Raw genomic sequence first — 23,299 nt, 5'->3', positions numbered from 1 at the left:
AAGTATCCCCAGGGTGCAGGGGGAGGGGCTAGTTATGGCTGAGATGGGAAACGGGCAGTGACCATTAACTTTCTATATGGTCACATCCTGCTAGACCAATAGTGCGTTGCTGTTTTCTGGAGTGTGTTACCGCCAGTATCCCGGGCTGCACATGCATCTTATAGGTATGGCCAGTGAAGGGACCACACTGGTGAAGGCCACTGAATGATTAGTCCCCATCATAGGATAATTAGCATCGGTCTCCTCGTAGACGGTGGCCATTTTTGAAGGGACATTCTCAGCAGATTCCATGCAGATGGCCAGCCCGCATTAAATCTGTATAGAACAGCGCCTCCAAGCTATTGCTACGCCACTGTACGCCCGCTTTTAGCATTCTCAGATGCAGTAAACCATAGACACTATCACTTGATGCAACATGGAAATGTCCACCAGCGCCATGCTAGGATCTCTGCCAGGGCTTGGCATCCAGTGTAAGTTACTAAGCGTGTGAGTTTGCAGCTAGTTCATCGAGACGCTTCTACAAGTCACCCATAAGGCCGCACACCTCTGTGCATCCGAATTGTCACCTCCCGGTCACCACCCAGGAATCTGTGCGTCTCAATCGCTACTGCATCTCTGTACATACACACCGCGGGATGCATTAGCTGCATACAAGATTTTAGGCAGAGCCGGCCTTAGGCATAGGCAAACTAGGCAATTGCCTAGGGCATTTGGAATGCCTAGGGGCATCAGCAGCTTCTGCTGATTAAAATGATATGCAGCATGCCTATATTCTGTGTGTGAGTGAGGCTGTATCTGCATATGAAATAGTGTATTAATGGAAATCACTGTAACATAGCATTCCGTATGCAGGTACAGCCACAGTCGCACATAGAATATAGGCACGCCACATATCACTCCAATCATCGGAAGCTCCTTGTGTGTGCTGGTCATAACAATGCAAATAAGACGAATTTTCAGCAAAAAAGGCACCCAACGTTAGCAGAACTGGCCAGGAGCTGCATGGCCTATTGAGGCAAGATGTATGAGGAAACATCTGTATCCATCAGAGGCAGAGGTCCCAGTGTTAGCGGCTGTGCGAGTGCTGTCTGCGGGTGGGTTGGTTATGCAATAGTGTTCGGCATATGTGTAAGGGGCATTATGTGTGTCATGTATAAATGCATTAATAATGTGCGACATACAGTATGCGTAACAGGCATTATGTGTGTCATGTGTATAAGGGCATTAATAATGTGCAAAATGTGTAAGGGGCATTATGTGTGTCATTATGTGTATGAAGGGCATTATTAGAGGTTGGCATAATGTGTAAGGGGCATTATGGTTATAAGGACATTAATAATGTGTGTCATGTATAAGGGGCATTACTGTGTGGTATTATCAGGGGTGGGAAGAGAAAGGGGTAGGGGGTACAAATTACCCAGGCCAAAGTCTGATGGAAGGGCCCAGTGGGGGCCCCGGGCCCCCTCCCCTTAAGTGACAGCAGCAGCTGCAGCTCTTCTCCTCTGCCCAGCACACACTGCTTTGTGCTGGGTTGCAGTGTGGCCATGGAGGTGCTTAAATACAATATTTTCTCAGGATTTTTTTCTAAGGGTATAATGTGAATAATGTGAGGATTAATGTACATAAGGTAAAGTGGTACTACTGTTTGATGTAACGTGAATAAGGGACACCATCGCATGATTTAATGTGAATAAAGTTGCACTACTGTGTGGCATAATTTGGGGGTACTATTGTGTGGCCATGCTCCTTCCCAGCAAGAACACACCCCTGTTTGGGCTGCGCACCAATTGTGTGCGCTGTTTCTATTTAAAATATTGCGGGTAGGAGCACCAAAATGATGACTGCTATGATGAGGGTTGATGGTGCTGGAAAAGGGGAGCAGGGTCAGAGGCGGAACTAGTGGACGGTGCTAGGGGGCACCAGCCAAAATCTTGCCTAGGGCATCATTTAGGCTAGGGCCGGCTCTGATTTTAGGTATTTTTACAAATGCCAGAAAGGTCACAGCCAAGGGAGGGATGACATATGTCAATGTCCTACATCTGGACAACTGATAAACTGAGCCTTTTCCAAGTGAAATGTTGGGTAAATAAAACTCTATACAGTATTATTATTTGCTTGGGTACAATGTCCTGCCTCAGGGATACCTACATAGGTGACATTTACGTATTCCTTTACATTCTGGCCCTTATATGGTTCTTCTCTGCATCTGAGGAGTAATGAGAGAAATAGATATTATGGGGGAAATTTACTAAAGGAAATTTGTAAAAAATAGGTGTATTTGTATCCAGAAATACACTTATTTTTGACATTTACTATCCCGAAAATACGGCAATTCGTATTTGTGTTGATAGCACATCAATACGACTACGAATTGCCGTATATTCGGGATAGTAAATGTCAAAAGTGAGTGTATTTCTGGATACAAATACACCTATTTTTTTTTACAAATTTCCTTTAGTAAATTTCCTCCTATAGGTAAATATCGGTCAGGGTTGCCGACTTTATAATTCTCCTCTCCGGGAGAAGCCCGGAGAGGAGAGTTCCAGCAGCCGCTCAGGGGGCGGGGCTTAAGTGTGACATCACTAAGCCCCGCCCCCATGATGACAAACTGCTTAATTCACGGATCTCCTTGGTGGGGGCGGTGATAAAATGACGCGATTGTGTCATTTTAGCTCCGCCCCCTCCTCTGAGACCTGAGGATTGCGGCATTTTAATGCTGCAATCCGGGGCGCAGGGGGGTTCCCCCCTGAATCCGGGAGGGTTGCCCACTCTTCCCGGGGGCCGGGAGGGGGTCCCAAATTTCGGGAGACTCCCGGCCATTCCGGGAGAGTCGGCAACCCTGATATAGATGTAAGTAGAGAAATCTGGTGTTGTTACGTTATATAGGGTGTATAACGCAGTGAGACTTTGGTGCACAGACTTCAGAGTTGCTGCTTTTACAGCAGGTTTCTACCTGAGCTATTTTTACTGTTTTGCTGGAAGAATTAATACGTCTCAGCAGAAATCTACAGCCCAGAGAGCGGAGGAGGGTGAGGTGGGGGGAGGGTAGTCTGAGGGCCCATCGCCCCAACAGAGCTCACAGAGAACAAGGACAAGGAAGGGGGTAGTCTGAGTGCCTATCACTCCAAAAGACCTCACAGACGATGAGGAAGGGGGTAGTCTGAGTCCCCATTGTCCCAAAAGAGAACAGTGTTCACTTCCAGTCATTTACAGACCATTTTGACCAGTTTTGGAGACAGACATTGAGAGAAAGAGATATTGAGATATTGGGCCTTATTCTAGTTCACTCTTAGAGGTAAATTCCTTCTTAGCTGGACAAAACCATGTGCACTGCAGGTGGGGCAGATGTAACTTGTGCAGAGATAATTAGATTTGGGTGGGGTTTTGCTTCAAAGTGAGATCTATATTGCAATGTAAAAATAAAGCAGTCAGTATTTACCCTGCACAGAAACAAAATAACTCACCCAAATCTAATTCTCTCTGCACATTTTACATCTGCCCCACCTGCCGTGCACATGGTTTTGTCCATCTAAGAAGGATTTTGTCAGAAAGAGTGAACTAGAATAAGGCCCATTGAGAGAGAGAGAGAGAGAGAGAGAGGGAGAGAGAGAGTAAAGTTTGAAATGAGAGAAAGGAAGAGAGGGGAGTCATAGAGAGTGCAAAAGGAGAGTCCACCATACACACTGAGCGGCTTTCTCCCTGCCCGGCAATGTCATCGGGAGTGGGACTGCTATGCATAGCGCAGCACTATGCAAAGCCATCCACAAAGCCGCTCATCTGCTGGTAATACAAGCAGATCATTTTATATAGTGGTCCATGCGATGCAATGCGATTTCCCTACGTTTGTGTACGTAGAAAATCTGGGCGCCGTGCTAGGAAGTACCAAAAAAAAGCTAAAACACATTGTCCCCACAGGAAAACAAACACATTGCCCCCACAGGGAAACAAACACATTGCCCCCACAGGGAAACAAACACATCGCCCCCACAGGGAAACAAACACATCGCCCCCACAGGGAAAATACTGAAATGCATTGCCCCACAAGAATAAAATGTAAAAGCCAGTCAGTCCAATGGCAGCAGAGGCAGGCTCCTCGAGGTGCGCTGGTGACATCATGATGTCACCTAATCACCACACTACTGGGAGTCAGGCTTCTGAGGCCCCAGACATATCACATTTCAGATAAGTTGGTCGCCATCTACCGGCAGATGCCATGCGAGCTACCGGTAGATCCCGGTCGACATTTTGGCCAGATTTGCTGTAGACACATAAATATAATGCTTAAGCACCACCTAGAGGTCAGCCATGTGTACTGCAGTCACATTAAGCTTGGCGTATAAATGAAGTGAATACACAGATAGTGACAGCGGTCACCGTCACACACACGTCACATCCCACAGTTATCCAGAAAGAACAGTTTGTGAATATTGATCTCCCCGGGGTCCAGATGTAGCCACTTACTTACTAAGGATCACAAGACAGCAGTGAGGAATTACAGGGCTAAGTCTTTCTGAGATTCCAGGGTTATTAACGAAACAAAGATTAAATTAATCAGGAAACAATTAGCGTTTCACTTCTTCCCTCTCTCTCGTTATAAGAGGATTCTGGTGTCAATGACTATTCATTTCCCTGTCCCAGCATTAGTGAATTTACTTTCTCAATAATAACTGCACAGCTGCCCCCAGGGAACCCATTACCGCCATCACCTGACTAGATCTTGACTAGGGGGGGGGGGGGGGGGGGGGATGCACTGACATCCACGCCCCCACTTTGCCGCACATTGACTGTTAATTAAGTTTAGCAGCACTTGGTGTTTTTTAAAGGATATTTTGAGGATCTCCATCAGCATCGTTGCCACTCAAAGGGTTAATAAAAAGGTTTGCCTGGCAATTTGTATTATTTTGACAAATTCCCTTGGCACTCATAGGGTTAAGATAGATGGTTTAGATCAGGGGTGTCCAAACTTTTTGCGACGAGGGCCAGATTTGGTGAAGTGTAAATGTGTGGGGGCCGACCATTCAGCCTGACATTCTTTGAATCCTTAATCACATCAGAATGGTCCCCAGCCTGCCCCTTCACTGTATGTCCCCCAGCCTGCCCCTTCACTGTATGTCCCCCAGCCTGCCCCTTCACTGTATGTCCCCCATCCTGCCACTTCACTGTATGTCCCCCAGCCTGCCACTTCACTGTATGTCCCCCAGCCTGCCCCTTCACAGTATGTCCCCCAGCCTGCCACTTCACTGTATGTCCCCCAGCCTGCCCCTCCTTCCCTGTATGTCCCCCAGCCTGCCCCTTCACTGTATGTCCCCCAGCCTGCCCCTTCACTGTATGTCCCCCATCCTGCCACTTCACTGTATGTCCCCCAGCCTGCCACTTCACTGTATGTCCCCCAGCCTGCCCCTTCACTGTATGTCCCCCAGCCTGCCACTTCACTGTATGTCCCCCAGCCTGCCCCTCCTTCACTGTATGTCCCCCAGCCTGCCCCTTCACTGTATGTCCCCCAGCCTGCCCCTTTACTGTATGTCCCCCAGCCTGCCCCTTCACTGTATGTCCCCCAACCTGCCCCTTCACTGTATGTCCCCCAGCCTGCCACTTCACTGTATGTCCCCCAGCCTGCCCCTCCTTCACTGTATGTCCCCCAGCCTGCCCCTTTACTGTATGTCCAACAGCCTGCCCCTTCACTGTATGTCCCCCAGCCTGCCCCTTCACTGTATGTCCCCCAGCCTGCCCCTCCTTCACTGTATGTCCCCCAGCCTGCCCCTTCACTGTATGTCCCCCAGCCTGCCACTTCACTGTATGTCCCCCAGCCTGCCCCTCCTTCACTGTATGTCCCCTATTAACTGTATGTTCCCCATTTGCACCCATTCGCTCTGTCCCACAGCCTGCCACCCTACTCTTAATGTCCATCAGTGCCTCCATTCATTGTATGTCCCCAAGCCTGACCCTCCTTCACTGTATGACTCCTATTCACTGTATGACCCCCATTTACTGTATGTCCCCCACTCTGCCCCCTCCCTTCTCTGTATGTTTCCCAGCACCTTGTGTGAGCCAGAGGAAGGAGAGGCAAAGCAGGCACTGCAAGGACAGGAGATGCTTGGGCTCCCGCTTCCGCCCTCCTCCGCTCTCCATGTTACGGGAGCAAGCTTCCCCCTTGCTGCCCCCCTCCCCAAACACTGCTGTCACTGTGACTGTGGAGTAGGGTGATATACGAGTGCAGCAGCAGGGGTAGGACGCCAACAGCGTCGGACTGGCCCGGCGGTGAACCGGGGAAATCCCCGGTGGGCCCTGCCGATTTGTAGCCACGCCCTCTTTGGCATGTGGGCGTGGCTACCCAGTCCCTCACTGTCCGCCGCTGCCGCCGCTTCAGAGGGGAGGGAAGGAGAGCGCTCAGCACAGGGCGCCGCGCATATCTCCTAGCCCTTCCCCTTCACTCTGTCACTGTCCATGCTGCGGGACCGTGAGCCAATCACAGATCGCGCATAGAAACAGTGAGGGGGCAGGAGATATGCGCCCTGTGCTGAGCGGCGCGCTCCCCTCCCCTCTGAAGCGGTGTGGTAGCGCGTAGCGGTGGCATTGGCAGCAGGACTCAGAGACAGCAGGCCAGGGGGACACCGGACTGGGGTGTGAGCAGGAGGACATGTACTGCGCTCCACCCCACGTCCCCCCGCACAGCAGCAGCAGATGGGGAGACAGCAACAATGGTGAGTTGCTGATCGGAATATCTGGCACTGTGGGGCATATGTGTCTCTGGCACTGTGGGGGATTATCTGGCATTGTGGGGGTATATGTGTCTCTGGCACTATGGGGGCATATCTGGCACTGTGGGGGCATATGTGTATCTGGCACTGTGGGGGCATATCTGGCATTGTGGGGGCATATGTGTATCTGGCACTGTGGGGGCATATGTGTATCTGGCACTATGGGGGGATATCTGGCACTGTGGGGGCATATGTGTATCTGGCACTATGGGGGGATATCTGGCACTGTGGGGGCATATGTGTATCTGGCACTATGGGGGTATATCTGGCACTGTGGGGGCATATGTGTATCTGGCACTATGGGGGGATATCTGGCACTGGGGGCATATCTGGCATTGTGGGGGTATATGTGTCTCTGGCACTATGGGGGCATATGTGTATCTGGCACTATGGGGGGATATCTGGCACTGTGGGGGCATATGTGTATCTGGCACTATGGGGGGATATCTGGCACTGTGGGGGCATATGTGTATCTGGCACTATAGGGGGATATCTGGCACTGGGGGCATATCTGGCATTGTGGGGGTATATGTGTCTCTGGCACTATGGGGGCATATCTGGCACTGTGGGGGCATATGTGTATCTGGCACTATGGGGGATATCTGGCACTGTGGGGGCATATGTGTATCTGGCACTATGGGGGATATCTGGCACTGTGGGGGCATATGTGTATCTGGCACTATGGGGGGATATCTGGCACTGGGGGCATATCTGGCATTGTGGGGGTATATGTGTCTCTGGCACTATGGGGGCATATCTGGCACTGTGGGGGCATATGTGTATCTGGCACTATGGGGGGATATCTGGCACTGTGGGGGCATATGTGTATCTGGCACTATGGGGGGATATCTGGCACTGTGGGGGCATATGTGTATCTGGCACTATGGGGGGATATCTGGCACTGTGGGGGCATATGCGTATCTGGCACTGTGGGGGCATATCTGGCATTGTGGGGGCATATGTGTATCTGGCACTGGGGGCATATCTGGCATTGTGGGGGCATATGTGTATCTGGCACTGGGGGCATATCTGGCATTGTGGGGGCATTTGTGTATCTGGCACTGTGGGGGCATATGTGTCTCTGGCACTGTGGGGGCATATGTGTTTCTGGCACTGTGGGGGAATATCTGGCACTGGGGACATCATTGTGCAGTGTAATGGGCATCATGGTATGGGGCGTAATGGGCATTACGGTGTGGGGAGCATTGGGTTATTGCCATCACAGTGTGGGGTGTAATGGGCATCAAGGTGTGCGACATAATGTGTAATTAGCATCACAGTGTGAGGTGTATTGAGTAATTAGCATTGCGGTGTTGGGCGTAATGTGTAACTGGCATCACGGTGTGCAGCATAATGTGTAATTGGCATTGCGGCATGTGGCTTTATATGTAATGGGTATTACAAAGTTTGCTAAAATGTGCAATCTGCAGGTACGTAATACAATCATAGTACAGGCCACGCCCCTTATGATAGACCACACCCCTAAATTTTCAGCGCGCCTACGGCGCGCACAAGCATTACCTCTTCTGGATGGTTAGGGAGGGTGTGTGTGTTTGGCCCTTATTCTAGTTCATTCTTTCTGACAAAATCCTTCTTAGATGTACAAAACCATGTGCACTGCAGATGGGGTAGATGTAACATGTGCAGAGAAATTTAGATTTGTTTGAGTTATATTGTTTCTGTGCAGGGTAAATACTGACTGCTTTATTTTTACACTGCAATATAGATCTCACTTTGAAGTAAAACCCAACCCAAATCTAACTCTCTCTGCACAAGTTACATCTGCCCCACCTGCAGTGCACATGGTTTTGTCCATATAAGAAGGATTTTGTTATAAAGAGTGAACTAGAATAAGGCCCTGTGTGTGACACTGCGAATTCCTACACCGGGTGACACCAACCCTAGTGACGCCACTGCTCACATTGATGACCACACCTACCAGTGGCTGACCACACCCCTTCAGTGGGCCCCTGCGGCTATATTTCCCTGGTGGGCCCTAAATGCCCCAGTCCGACACTGGACGCCAAACACATCTGACTGTGGCGACCGGCACCTCCTCACTGCAGCAGGCAGCAAGGTAAAAGCGCTCTCGCTGGGGCCCCACCTTTAGTGTCCTGCATCTGATGCTCTGCCCAATTCCAGCTGGAGGCTGCGGGCCGCTTGAAATGACAGCACGGGCCGAAGTTGGCCCCCGGTCCTGACTTTGGGCATGCCTGGTTTAGATCATATGGTTCTAAAGGATACAATAAAGAGCATTTAATAATAAATGTTACCTATAAATAAATGTAATAACACAATTACCAACAAGCAATAACACTGTACTAAGCCGCAGGGGCGGATTGGCCATTATATTTACCGGGAGGTTTCCCGGGAGGCCGACGTCAGTGAGGCCGAAAGATGTAGCGCAGGTGTATTAACTTTAAGCCGGCGCCGCCCATTATATTGCTCAGCGGCAGCCCATGTCCCCGAGTGGCGGCCCAGCCCCCTTCAGATGCTCACATTCATTGGTCTCTGCCGCCTCTCCTCCTCCCGTGTGGCCCCACCTCCTCCCGCGCTCTGCATAGAACAGGTCCGTGTGGCCTCGTCTCCTCTGACTGCACATAGACTCTATGTGCAGTCAGAGGAGGCGGGGCCACACTGACCTGCTCTTAGAAGCCTCCAGCAGCGTGGAACTACTCGGCGCAACGGCGCTGATACAAGGCGCGGCTGAAGGACTCGGTGAGTGTCCGCGGTCTGTGACGCTAAATGTGGTCCCGGCATTATGGGCCATGCTAATTGCCTGTAGTGGGCTGCCACTCTGGTTCTCTCCCTGGTCCCCAGGCAACCAGTACAGCCCCTTGCTTCGTCTCCCTATCACAGCAGGCAGCGTGAGCGTGACCAGGCTCCGTGCCTGTGGCCCCGCCTCCTCTCATGGCTGCATGCATGGCTCATCTCAGCCAGACACCGATGGTTGCCAGAAGCCGGCTGGGCAGGCACTCCATGTGTTTTAAAAATATAGCGACACGCTCTGCCCAAGCTGTCCCTGGGACCCTGGCTCAGTGTCATCATGTGCCTCACAATGGCCCGGCTCCTCTTCCAGCCCTAGGCCCTGCAGAAACCGAAGTAAGACTGCTGCAGCCAGCAATGGATCCTTGCATTCCAGAGGAACATCCCACAGCCACACAAGAGCCTGAACATGTAGGTTAAAGTTATGGGGGGGTTAAGAGGGGGAAAGGGTAATAAGTATATTCAGTGGTATATAAGAGGTGTGGGTGAGGGTGGTAGATATTTATGTATATAATGGGTGTTGGGGGGGGGGGAGGTAATGGGTATATGTTATATAAGGGGGGGGGGGTGAGGGGGATGCTGGGTATATAGTATGTAAGGGTATATGGTGTGTGAGGCAGGTTATAGTTATATAGTACATATGGGGTTTGTGGCAGGGATAGGTATATGGTACTGTATATTTGGGGTGTATGGGGGGATAGGCATATAGTACATAATAGGTGTGTGTAGGGTGGGCATTCATGTATATAAGGGGTGTTGGGTGGCGGTAATTGATATATAGGGGGTTATTCTGGTTGATTCCCAAGGCTGCAAATTCCCAGCCTTGCAAGTCCTCCAAACCCCACCCACCAAATATCTGGCCGGGCGGCCGCTCCTCTTCGCAGCGTGGGTTCGTCCGCACAGGCTGCGAATGGATGTTTAGCATAAACATCCATTCGTATGCCGCAGGTAACCTCGCACATCTTTTGATGGTCACATGGAAAAGGGGTATAAGTCAGTCCCTGTGTCTGGCATCCTGCTCCCTCACTTCTGCTGTGTAGCTCTGCTCCTTGCTGTCCCATCAGTGTAGTGGTCGGTGGAGTTTATCAGGTATGCAGCACCAACCACCTCCTTAAACATCTATATTAAAAACACATTTTCTATTATATAAAACTGTAATGGCAAGTTACAGAGAGAATTATATTTATAGTCTTTAACAAGCATCCTGAAATGGTATCTGGGACTTGAGGAGAGGAGCTGCTTGCTCCACGACCAGGAAACTAATGGTTGGAATTTAAAGTTTATTTTTCATGGCACAAGCAGCTTCTCTCCTCAAGTCCTCAAAGACCATTTTAGGATGCTTGTTGAAGACTTTAGAAGGAGAGTGACATAGTTGACAAATAAAGTGAGACGTCACCTGGAACCACTGAAAATGCAGGTCATTTCGCTATATTGCCAAATTTACCTGCATGTTCATTAAATATCATTCATCGTTAATGATATTAAGTATCCACACTAGACAATATTGTGAACAATATCGCTTAGAAGCCCCTTTTTTTGAGCAATATTGTTAACAATATCACCTAGTATGTATGGGGCTTAACTTTAAGTCTAATATCTTCCAAACATGTGGATTATTCTAAACTGTGCAGCATGTTGTTGTTTTTTATATATATTTAAACATGGATTTTCTTTCTGGTACCTATAAATATGAGCTTCATTGTTTTGATAAATTACATTTTTATTTCTGTGAGTGGTTGTGTAGGTATGGGCCCCATGACACTTCTTTGCCCAGGGGCCTATAATGCTGTTAAGATGGCACGGACTGTGAGTCTCTCCAAGTCATTCGGCCATCCCCTCCCCTTGTATCATTCAGCAGCAGCGCCGCTGCTGGATGCAGCTCAGCCTCCTCCCGGCTAATGTCCTCCCACCCACTGTCCTCCACTCCCGCCGCTGCCCTGCCTCCTCCTATCCATATGGTACCGTATAGTCTCTTCCCGGGATCCCCTGGGGAGGTGTGCACCAAGAAACATGCCGAGACCTGCAGAATACTTATTGCGGGAGCCCCATATCTGCAGAGGAGGGAGCCGGAGGCTTTGCATAGAGGAGCCGGGAGCAGGAGGCCTTGCGCAAAGGAGCCAGGAGCTGGAGGTTGGTGGTCTTGGGCGGTCTCCTTCCACCACTTTCTCTCCCTCACTCTCCCCTCTTTCACCCACACCCCCCACTCTCGTCCCCTCCCTCCCCCTCCCTCTCTCCTCCCATCTCTCTTTCAAACCCCTCTCTATCTCCATTCCCTCTCACTCTTCCCCTCTTTCTCTGTCTCTCACCCACTCTCCCTTCCCTCCACTCTATTTCCCTCTGTCACTCACTCTCACCCTCCTCTCCCTCTCTCTCCCCCTCAAACACTCTCCCTCTCTCTCTCTTCCCTTTCTCATTCTGCCCATCTCTCACTCACCCCTCCCCCTACTATCCTCCCATCACTCACTTTCCCCTCTCACCCAACCTCTCTCTCCCCCCTCACTCTCTCCTCTCACCCACCCCTCTCTTTCTTTTGCCACCACTCTTGCCCCCTCTTACTTTCTTTCTCTCTCTCTCTCTCTCTCTCTTCCCTTTCTCACTATCCCTCCTCTCTCTGACTTCCCCTCCTCCTTTTATCCCTGTCACTTATTTTCCCCTCTCACCGAATCCCTCTCTCCCCCTCTCTCACACTCCTCCTCTAACCTACCCCCTTTCTCTTGCCACACCTCTCACCCCCTCTCACTTACTCTCCCCTCTCATGCACCACCTTGTTCTCTACATTCTCTCTGTATTCCTTCTCTCCCCCCTATTTTTATGTCTCTCACTTACTCTCACCCCCTCTCTTTGTCTCCCACCTTCCCTAGCTCCCTATGTCTCTCCCTGTAGCCACCTTTTGTCTCTCTATCTCTCCCCATCATCCACTGCATCACCATCTACCTCTCCCCTTTGGCACTATCTCTTTTCCAAGATATCACCCTCTGCCTCTCTCAATCATCTGTTCACTGTTACCCACTGTCGCTCCTTGTCATTCCCTTTGAGGCCATGCCCTTGTTTTGAGGCAACGCCAACTGTTTTGGGAACATGCTCAAATATCTCCCCTCCCTTCCCTGTTATGGTGCTCCCCTGTCATTTTGTTCTGGATCCAATCCTGCCGGGCAATGTATCAGCGGCGGCAACACCACGCAGGGCCCTGCTGCTGGATGTGGCCCCACCTTCTCCTGCCTGCTGTAATCCTCTCTGCCTGTTTCTGGCCACTACCCCACCTCCTGCCACCCTACATCCTTCTCCCCATACACTGCAGTAAATATAAGGCCCAGTGCTGGTGGATGTGGCTCCGCCTACTGTTATGCTGGCTCCGCCCATTAATGATTTGCTGCCGCCCACATGAGGCCACTTTCAGATATTTTCCAGGGCCACTTTTAGTCCCCAATCCGCCCCTGCTAAGCCGCTACAATACAGAAGGTTATATTGGAATAGACATATACAATCCTTACTTCAGGGTTATTGGGGCAGATGTATGAAGCCTTAACAAGAGATAAATGCAGGTGTGATAAAGAGAGATAAACGTCCAGCCAATCAGCTCCTTACTGACTTTTTCAAACACAGCTTGTAACATGGCAGTAAGCAGGTGATTGGCTGGACGTTTATCTCTCTTTATCACTCTTGGATTTATCTCTTGTTAAGGCTTAATACATCTGCCCCACTCTTTGTTGGTAATGATGAGGTTAATCTAATGTACTCTCTTTGTAACTTGTGAGTTATTAAATGGTTTTGACAGTTTCCTTTGGAACCATCTGACATCCAGGATTTAACACCCTTCAGTGCTGCTTATTTGATAGAGGTAAATTCACTAAGGCTTCTAAAAAATGTTGCCCATAGCAACCAATCACATCCTGTCTGTTATTACTCTATTGCATCCTCGAAAATTAGACAGAATTTGATTGGTTGGTAGGGGCAACCTCTCTTATCATTTTTAAAGCTTTAGTAAATGTAATCGCAGGGAAATATTTCAGTTGCAGCTGAGGCTTTTGACCATCTGATTCCAAGTGCTAACACTTCAATTTATCGCTCACAAGTCACCATAAGGAATTCACTATTTAATTAACAATACATAGGACCATCTCAGGGTTTCCTGAATGAGGGGTTACACACACCAACACGCACTAACATGTATGTATAAGTGGTGCTAGTTATTTCTATGTGGTACTACAGCCATGCTGGGAACAGTAATGTTAATGCCCACCAACCTGGCAAGTGTCACCACAGAGTTCTTAAACGATAGTTAGCCTTTATTCTACCAGCCAGAATTCCTAGGAAAATAAGCCTTACACAGAAGAGAGCTGCCTCCCATTATTAGTGGGGACCCGTTGAGGGTTTCCCGGTTATAACATACGGTGACCGCAAAAATGTCCAATTTTCCAAGGGCTGAAAGCTCTGCGCCAATCGCTAATGCCAGATTTACAGGGCGTATGCTGTTGGTTGGTATAGGCTCTAGCATCACAATTTGTCCAATGGATCCCTCTCTGCCAGTCGCCAGCCAATACTTCCATGTGTGCATTAGGCACATTAGTCCATACCCGGGGAAATAATTGTAGCGTTAGGTATCCCTCTACTGTTCAGCCTTCCGCATGCCCATGTCCGGAATGCTGCAGTGAGAATTGTAGTATTATGCTGTGTACACACGGGGGTGATAGGGGCTGAAATCGCTGGGAATATGGTCGCTGAGCGACCATATTGCCAGTGATTGGAGTGTGCACCAGCGATAAATCGCCGGGTGCGCGCTCCCGTTTTCAGCCACTGAATAGTCGCTGGTCGGAGGAGCTTGCTCCTCCGACCAGCGACATCCCCTGCCTCTTCACCCAGCAGTGTTTAAATTTTCATTTGCGACCATCTCTGGTCGCAGATGAAAACGGGACACGGGGCAATATGATTGCTGAGCAATATATTGCTAGCGATCATATTGCCCCGTGTGTACGCACCTATACAGTATTTTATTACAGATGTGGTTCTGTGTGGCAGACTGCAAACCCCCCCAACATCTGAAGAGCAAAAACCGGTACAAATTTGGGAAGGGGGGTGGTCACGGGTAAAGGGGCGTGACCATGGGTAAAGGAGGCATGGTCACTGCATTAGAGACCGGTCACCAGTTCTTGCTCTGCATTACAGACCAGTCATTTGATGGAGCTCTGCATTACAGACCGTTCACTAAATGAGGTTCTGCATTAAAGAATGGTCACTAAATGAGGTTCTGCATTACAGACCTGTCACCAAATGGGGTCCTGCATTAGAGATTGGTCACCAGATGGGGCTCCGCTTTGGATAATGATAATTAGAAGGGGCTCTGCACTGCAGACCTGTCACCAGATGGGGCTCTGCATTAGAGACTGGTCACCAAATGGGGATCCGCTTTGGTTAATGATAATTAGAAGGGGCTCTGCACTGCAGACTGGTCATCAGATGGGGCTCTGCATTAGAGACTAGTCACCAGATGGGGCTCTGCATTAGAGACTGGTCACCAGATGGGCTCTGCATTAGAGACTGGTCACCAGATGGGGCTCTGCATTAGAGACTTTTCACCAAATGGGGCTCTGCATTAGAGACTGGTCACCAGATGGGCTCTGCATTAGAGACTGGTCACTAGATGGGGCTCTGCATTAGAGACTGGTCACCAAATGGGGATCTGCATTACAGACCAGTCACCAGATGGGGCTCTGCATTAGAGACTAGTCACCAGATGGGGCTCTGCATTAGAGACCGGTCACCAGATGGGGCTCTGCATTAGAGACTAGTCACCAGATGGGGCTCTGCATTAGAGACTAGTCACCAAATGGGGCTCTGCATTAGAGATCTGTCACTAGATGGGGCTCTGCACTAAGCCAGCAGGAGGACGTTACACGAGTCACCAGCAGAGGGCGCCGGAGACCGGCAGCTAGCAGGCAGACAGCACAGAGTAATGCCGGCCATGAGCACCGGGGATGTGTGCGCCGGGCAGGAGGCGCTCCCGGTACCGGTGTGCGGACCACGTACGGATCTGCCGGTCTTCCAGGTGAGCGAACCGCACCTCGAGTCTTGACGGGCGGAGGGAGGGGAGCGCAAGGCATCACGGGATTTGTAGTTCCTTTACCCCCTCTCCCCAGCTTGGTGGTTGTGTACTTCCCGTGCAGACTCACACACACAATGCGACTGGAAGTACCGCTGTGCCCTTGTGTCTTGTATATGTTACAATGTATATTGCTTTATATACGGCACTGAGTATTGCTTTATATACTCTATTGTTATATACAGCTCAATTCACATTGTGCCACACAGCGCCCACCCACCCCCAATTCATATTATGCCACACAGTGCCCCCTAATTCATATTATGCCACACAGCGCCCACCAATTCATATTATGCCACACAGCGCCCACCCCCAATTCATATTATGCCACACAGTGCCCCCTAATTCATATTATGCCACACAGCGCCCACCAATTCATATTATGCCACACAGCGCCCACCCCTAATTCATATTATGCCACACAGTGCCCCCTAATTCATATTATGCCACACAGTGCCCCCTAATTCATATTATGCCACACAGCACCCCCAATTCATATTATGGACAGGATGTATTACAGTTAACATTCAGCTTAAAAATACGATTTTCAGGCCTTGGCCACATTCCCCATATGTATTCAGCCCCAGATGGAAAAGCTGATGTTACATTACAGAAGCCTATGAGCTTTCAGTACCTACATACATAAGTTCCCACCTTCCTATCCACCACGTACAGCCTGAGTCACACTGGGTCCTGGCCCTCGGTACAATAAGATTAGGAGCTGGTATTCCGGGTGGGGGCGTTGGGTGTCCTAGCTTGTACACAGCAGGAGCCCGCTCCACATATGGTGATAGCTCAGGGGTGGAATGTGGGACCGCATATCGCCACACAGGAGACCTTTGTCTTGCACAGTACAATCCCAAGTGCTGGTGACATGTCCTGACACACCAGTGCCGCCCGCTGCGTAGGCTGCTGCAGTCAGACACAACTATACTGGGATATAACACAGCTTAGCAGACATGGGCCTGTAATAATGTCCAAAAAAGTTGGGAACAAAGGAAAATAAGCCGGTAACTATCGGTTATTCCATTATCGCTGCCGGTAACGTGTAGGCTGTGTATAGCAGGGCCTCCCCATCCAGTCCTGCAGTGCTTTACAGGGATCATGGCTATGGCTTGTGATGACATTTATCATGTTTTCATGATTATGTTGACATTCATGATGTCGACAGAGATGACCTGTTGACAAAACATTCTTGATGGTCCTGTGTAATCCTCCACTCCCTCAACCTAACTCTACCCTCCCCTCCCACAGCCTAACCTTAACCTCCACTCCCACAGCCTAACCCTAACCTCCACTCCCACAGCCTAACCCTAACCTCCACTCCCACACCTAACCCCCCTTCCTACAGCCTAACCCTAACCTCTCCTCTTACAGCCTAACCCTAACCTCCTCTCCTCCAGCCTAACCCTAACCTCCCCTCTTACAGCCTAACCCTAACCTCCCCTCCCACAGCCTAACTCTAACCTCCCCTCCTGCAGCCTAACCTCCCCTCCTACAGCCTAACTCTAACCTCCACTCCCACAGCCTAACCCTAACCTCCACTCCCACAGCCTAACCCTAACCTCCACTCCCACACCTAACCCTAACCTCCCCTCCTACAGCCTAACCCTAACCTCCCCTCCTGCAGCCTAACCCTAACCTCCCCTCCTGCAGCCTAACCCTAACCTCCCCTCCCGCAGCCTTACCTTAACCTCCCCTCCCGCAGCCTAACCTTAACCTCCCCTCCTGCAGCCTAACCCTAACCTCCCCTCCTGCAGCCTAACCCTAATCTCCCCTCCTGCAGCCTAACCCTAACCTCCCCTCCTGCAGCCTAACCCTAACCTCCCCTCCAGCAGCCTAACCGTAACCTCCCCTCCTACAGCCTAACCCTAACCTCCCCTATTACAGCCTAACCCTAACCTCCCCTCCTACAGCCTAACCCTAACCTCCCCTCCTACAGCCTAACCCTAACTTCCCCTCCTACAGCCTAATCCTAACCTGTCCTCCTGCAGCCTAACCCTAACCTCCCCTCCTGCAGCCTAACCCTAACCTGTCCTCCTGCAGCCTAACCCTAACCTCCCCTCCTGCAGCCTAACCCTAACCTCCTCTCCTACAGCCTAACCCTAACCTCCCCTCCTGCAGCCTAACCCTAACCTCTCCTCCCACAGCCTAACCCTAACCTCCCCTCCCGCAGCCTAACCCTAACCTCCCCTCCCGCAGCCTCACCCTAACCTCCCCTCCTGCAGCCTCACCCTAACCTCCCCTCCCGCAGCCTCACCCTAACCTCCCCTCCTGCAGCCTAACCCTAACCTCCCCTCCTACAGCCTCACCCTAACCTCCCCTCCTGCAGCCTAACCCTAACCTCCCCTCCTACAGCCTAATCCTAACCTCCCCTATTACAGCCTAACCTCCCCTCCTACAGCCTAACCCTAACTTCCCCTCCTACAGCCTAATCCTAACCTGTCCTCCTGCAGCCTAACCCTAACCTCCTCCTGCAGCCTAACCACCCCTCCTGCAGCCTAACCCTAACCTCCCCTACTGCAGCCTAACCCTAACCTCCCCTCCTACAGCCTAACCCTAACCTCCCCTCCTGCAGCCTAACCCTAACCTCCCCTCCTACAGCCTAACCCTAACCTCCTCTCCTGCAGCCTAACCCTAACCTCCCCTACTGCAGCCTAACCCTAACCTCCCCTCCTGCAGCCTAACCCTAACCTCCCCTCCCACAGCCTAACCCTAACCTCCCCTACTGCAGCCTAACCCTAACCTCCCCTCCTGCAGCCTAACCCTAACCTCCCCTCCTACAGCCTAACCCTAACCTCCCCTCCTGCAGCCTAACCCTAACCTCCCCTCCCACAGCCTAACCCTAACCTCCTCTCCTACAGCTTAACCCTAACCTCTCCTCCTGCAGCCTAACCCTAACCTCCCCTCCCGCAGCCTAACCCTAACCTCCTCTGGTACAGCTTAACCCTAACCTCCCCTCCTGCAGCCTAACCCCAACCCCCCCTCCTACAGCCTAACCCTAACCTCCTCTCCTACAGCCTAACCCTAACCTCCCCTACTGCAGCCTAACCCTAACCTCCCCTCCTGCAGCCTAACCCTAACCTCCCCTCCTGCAGCCTAACCCTAACCTCCCCTCCTGCAGCCTAACCCTAACCTCCCCTCCCGAAGCCTAACCCTATCTCACCCCTCCCACAGCGTAACCCTAACCTCCCCTCCCACAGCCTAACCCTAACCTCCCCAGCCTAACCATAACCTCCCCTCCCACAGCCTATCCATAACCTCCCTACTGCAGGCTACCCCTAACCTCCCCTCTCACAGTATAACCCTAACCTCCCCTCCTACAGCCGAACCCTCCCCTCCCGCAGCCTCACCCTAACCTCCCCTCCCGCAGCCTCACCCTAACCTCCCCTCCCGCAGCCTCACCCTAACCTCCCCTCCCGCAGCCTCACCCTAACCTCCCCTCCTGCAGCCTAACCCTAACCTCCCCTCCTACAGCCTCACCCTAACCTCCCCTCCTGCAGCCTAACCCTAACCTCCCCTCCTACAGCTTAATCCTAACCTCCCCTATTACAGCCTAACCTCCCCTCCTACAGCCTAACCCTAACTTCCCCTCTTACAGCCTAATCCTAACCTGTCCTCCTGCAGCCTAACCCTAACCTCCTCCTGCAGCCTAACCACCCCTCCTGCAGCCTAACCCTAACCTCCCCTACTGCAGCCTAACCCTAACCTCCCCTCCTACAGCCTAACCCTAACCTCCCCTCCTGCAGCCTAACCCTAACCTCCCCTCCTACAGCCTAACCCTAACCTCCTCTCCTGCAGCCTAACCCTAACCTCCCCTACTGCAGCCTAACCCTAACCTCCCCTCCTGCAGCCTAACCCTAACCTCCCCTCCCACAGCCTAACCCTAACCTCCCCTCCTACAGCCTAACCCTAACCTCCCCTCCTGCAGCCTAACCCTAACCTCCCCTCCCACAGCCTAACCCTAACCTCCTCTCCTACAGCTTAACCCTAACCTCTCCTCCTGCAGCCTAACCCTAACCTCCCCTCCCGCAGCCTAACCCTAACCTCCTCTCCTACAGCTTAACCCTAACCTCCCCTCCTGCAGCCTAACCCCAACCCCCCCTCCTACAGCCTAACCCTAACCTCCTCTCCTACAGCCTAACCCTAACCTTCCCTACTGCAGCCTAACCTCCCCTCCTGCAGCCTAACCCTAACCTCCCCTCCTGCAGCCTAACCCTAACCTCCCCTCCTGCAGCCTAACCCTAACCTCCCCTCCCGAAGCCTAACCCTATCTCACCCCTCCCACAGCGTAACCCTAACCTCCCCTACTGCAGCCTAACCCTAACCTCCCCTCCTACAGCCTAACCCTAACCTCCCCTCCTGCAGCCTAACCCTAACCTCCCCTCTCACAGCCTAACCCTAACCTCCTCTCCTGCAGCCTAACCCTAACCTCCCCTACTGCAGCCTAACCCTAACCTCCCCTCCTGCAGCCTAACCCTAACCTCCCCTCCCACAGCCTAACCCTAACCTCCCCTCCTACAGCCTAACCCTAACCTCCCCTCCTGCAGCCTAACCCTAACCTCCCCTCCCACAGCCTAACCCTAACCTCCACTCCTACAGCTTAACCCTAACCTCTCCTCCTGCAGCCTAACCCTAACCTCCCCTCCCGCAGCCTAACCCTAACCTCCTCTCCTACAGCTTAACCCTAACCTCCCCTCCTGCAGCCTAACCCCAACCCCCCCTCCTACAGCCTAACCCTAACCTCCTCTCCTACAGCCTAACCCTAACCTCCCCTACTGCAGCCTAACCCTAACCTCCCCTACTGCAGCCTAACCCTAACCTCCCCTCCTGCAGCCTAACCCTAACCTCCCCTCCTGCAGCCTAACCCTAACCTCCCCTCCTGCAGCCTAACCCTAACCTCCCCTCCCGAAGCCTAATCCTATCTCACCCCTCCCACAGCGTAACCCTAACCTCCCCTCCCACAGCCTAACCCTAACCTCCCCAGCCTAACCATAACCTCCCCTCCCACAGCCTATCCATAACCTCCCTACTGCAGGCTACCCCTAACCTCCCCTCTCACAGCATAACCCTAACCTCCCCTCCTACAGCCGAACCCTAACCTCCCCTCCCGCAGCCTCACCCTAACCTCCCCTCCTGCAGCCTCACCCTAACCTCCCCTCCCGCAGCCTCACCCTAACCTCCCCTCCTGCAGCCTAACCCTAACCTCCCCTCCTACAGCCTCACCCTAACCTCCCCTCCTGCAGCCTAACCCTAACCTCCCCTCCTACAGCCTAATCCTAACCTCCCCTATTACAGCCTAACCTCCCCTCCTACAGCCTAACCCTAACTTCCCCTCCTACAGCCTAATCCTAACCTGTCCTCCTGCAGCCTAACCCTAACCTCCTCCTGCAGCCTAACCACCCCTCCTGCAGCCTAACCCTAACCTCCCCTACTGCAGCCTAACCCTAACCTCCCCTCCTACAGCCTAACCCTAACCTCCCCTCCTGCAGCCTAACCCTAACCTCCCCTCCTACAGCCTAACCCTAACCTCCTCTCCTGCAGCCTAACCCTAACCTCCCCTACTGCAGCCTAACCCTAACCTCCCCTCCTGCAGCCTAACCCTAACCTCCCCTCCCACAGCCTAACCCTAACCTCCCCTCCTACAGCCTAACCCTAACCTCCCCTCCTGCAGCCTAACCCTAACCTCCCCTCCCACAGCCTAACCCTAACCTCCTCTCCTACAGCTTAACCCTAACCTCTCCTCCTGCAGCCTAACCCTAACCTCCCCTCCCGCAGCCTAACCCTAACCTCCTCTCCTACAGCTTAACCCTAACCTCCCCTCCTGCAGCCTAACCCCAACCCCCCCTCCTACAGCCTAACCCTAACCTCCTCTCCTACAGCCTAACCCTAACCTCCCCTACTGCAGCCTAACCCTAACCTCCCCTCCTGCAGCCTAACCCTAACCTCCCCTCCTGCAGCCTAACCCTAACCTCCCCTCCTGCAGCCTAACCCTAACCTCCCCTCCCGAAGCCTAACCCTATCTCACCCCTCCCACAGCGTAACCCTAACCTCCCCTCCCACAGCCTAACCCTAACCTCCCCAGCCTAACCATAACCTCCCCTCCCACAGCCTATCCATAACCTCCCTACTGCAGGCTACCCCTAACCTCCCCTCTCACAGCCTAACCCTAACCTCCTCTCCTGCAGCCTAACCCTAACCTCCCCTACTGCAGCCTAACCCTAACCTCCCCTCCCGCAGCCTAACCCTAACCTCCCCTCCCACAGCCTAACCCTAACCTCCCCTCCTACAGCCTAACCCTAACCTCCCCTCCTACAGCCTAACCCTAACCTCCCCTCCTGCAGCCTAACCCTAACCTCCCCTCCCACAGCCTAACCCTAACCTCCTCTCCTACAGCTTAACCCTAACCTCTCCTCCTGCAGCCTAACCCTAACCTCCCCTCCCGCAGCCTAACCCTAACCTCCTCTCCTACAGCTTAACCCTAACCTCCCCTCCTGCAGCCTAACCCCAACCCCCCCTCCTACAGCCTAACCCTAACCTCCTCTCCTACAGCCTAACCCTAACCTCCCCTCCTGCAGCCTAACCCTAACCTCCCCTCCTGCAGCCTAACCCTAACCTCCCCTCCTACAGCCTAACCCTAACCTCCCCTACTGCAGCCTAACCCTAACCTCCCCTCCTACAGCCTAACCCTAACCTCCCCTCCTGCAGCCTAACCCTAACCTCCCCTCCCAAAGCCTAACCCTATCTCAACCCTCCCACAGCGTAACCCTAACCTCCCCTCCCACAGCCTAACCCTAACCTCCCCAGCCTAACCATAACCTCCCCTCCCACAGCCTATCCATAACCTCCCTACTGCAGGCTACCCCTAACCTCCCCTCTCACAGCATAACCCTAACCTCCACTGTGCAGAGAGAATTAGATTTGGGTGGGGTTTTACTTCAAAGTGAGATCTATATTGCAGGGTAGAAATAAAGCAGTCAGTATTTACCCTGCACAGAACAAAATAACCCCCCCAAATATAATTCTCTCTGCACATTACATCTGCCCCCCCCCCCCCCCCCCCCCTGCAGTGCAGCATGGTTTTGTCCATTTGAGAAGGATTTTGCCTTTGCGAGTGAACCAGAATACGGGCCTATATGTGTTATTGCAGCTTTGCCTGTCCCTCTCTATGTGTAGTATATGTGTCATTGTGTTATCGCAGCTTTGCCTGTCCCTCTCTATGTGTAGTATATGTGTCATTGTGTTATCGCAGCTTTGCCTGTCCCTCTCTATGTGTATTATATGTGTCATTGTGTTATCGCAGCTTTGCCTGTCCCTCTCTATGGCCCTTATTCTGGTTGGTGCGGCCGGAGCCGCACACGGTGCTCCGGCCGCACAAACCAATCCCCGCCCACGAGACGGATCGCCACGGCCGTCCGTACACGGACGGCTGGCGATCCGCATAAAAATGGTGGGGCGTACGCCTCCACCATGGTGGGAGCTGCCCCCTGCATTCGATGGTCGTCGACCATCGAAGGCAGGGCCGCACGCCACAGCAGCTCCCGCAAGCTGAGACCACACGGACAATCGTCCGTGTGATAGCTTGTATGGGGGCTGAGAGCTGACATCCGGCGACGTCAGCTTTCCGCCCCCATCAGTGGCGTCATACCCTGATTAGCATGCATACGCCCCGCGTTTG

At 52.2% G+C, this 23,299-nt stretch overlaps 1 protein-coding gene across 1 annotated transcript in view; it reads left to right on the top strand.

The window, feature by feature from the left end:
- The first annotated feature begins 15,367 nt into the window (after positions 1–15,367).
- Positions 15,368–23,299, top strand: part of LOC146025730 (histone-lysine N-methyltransferase SETMAR) — a 12,729-nt gene continuing 4,797 nt past the window's right edge. The window contains exon 1 of the mRNA XM_083155753.1: positions 15,368–15,567. Coding sequence (XP_083011879.1) covers positions 15,475–15,567 — 93 coding nt within the window. The 5' untranslated portion in view covers positions 15,368–15,474. The remainder of the gene's footprint in view (positions 15,568–23,299) is intronic.

Source organism: Crinia signifera, chromosome 8 (assembly GCF_055691185.1).
Source record: "Crinia signifera chromosome 8, ASM5569118v1, whole genome shotgun sequence".
NCBI lineage: Eukaryota > Metazoa > Chordata > Amphibia > Anura > Myobatrachidae > Crinia > Crinia signifera.
The sequence above is the reverse complement of the archived record's forward strand: the minus strand, read 5'-3'. Positions and strand labels throughout refer to the sequence as shown.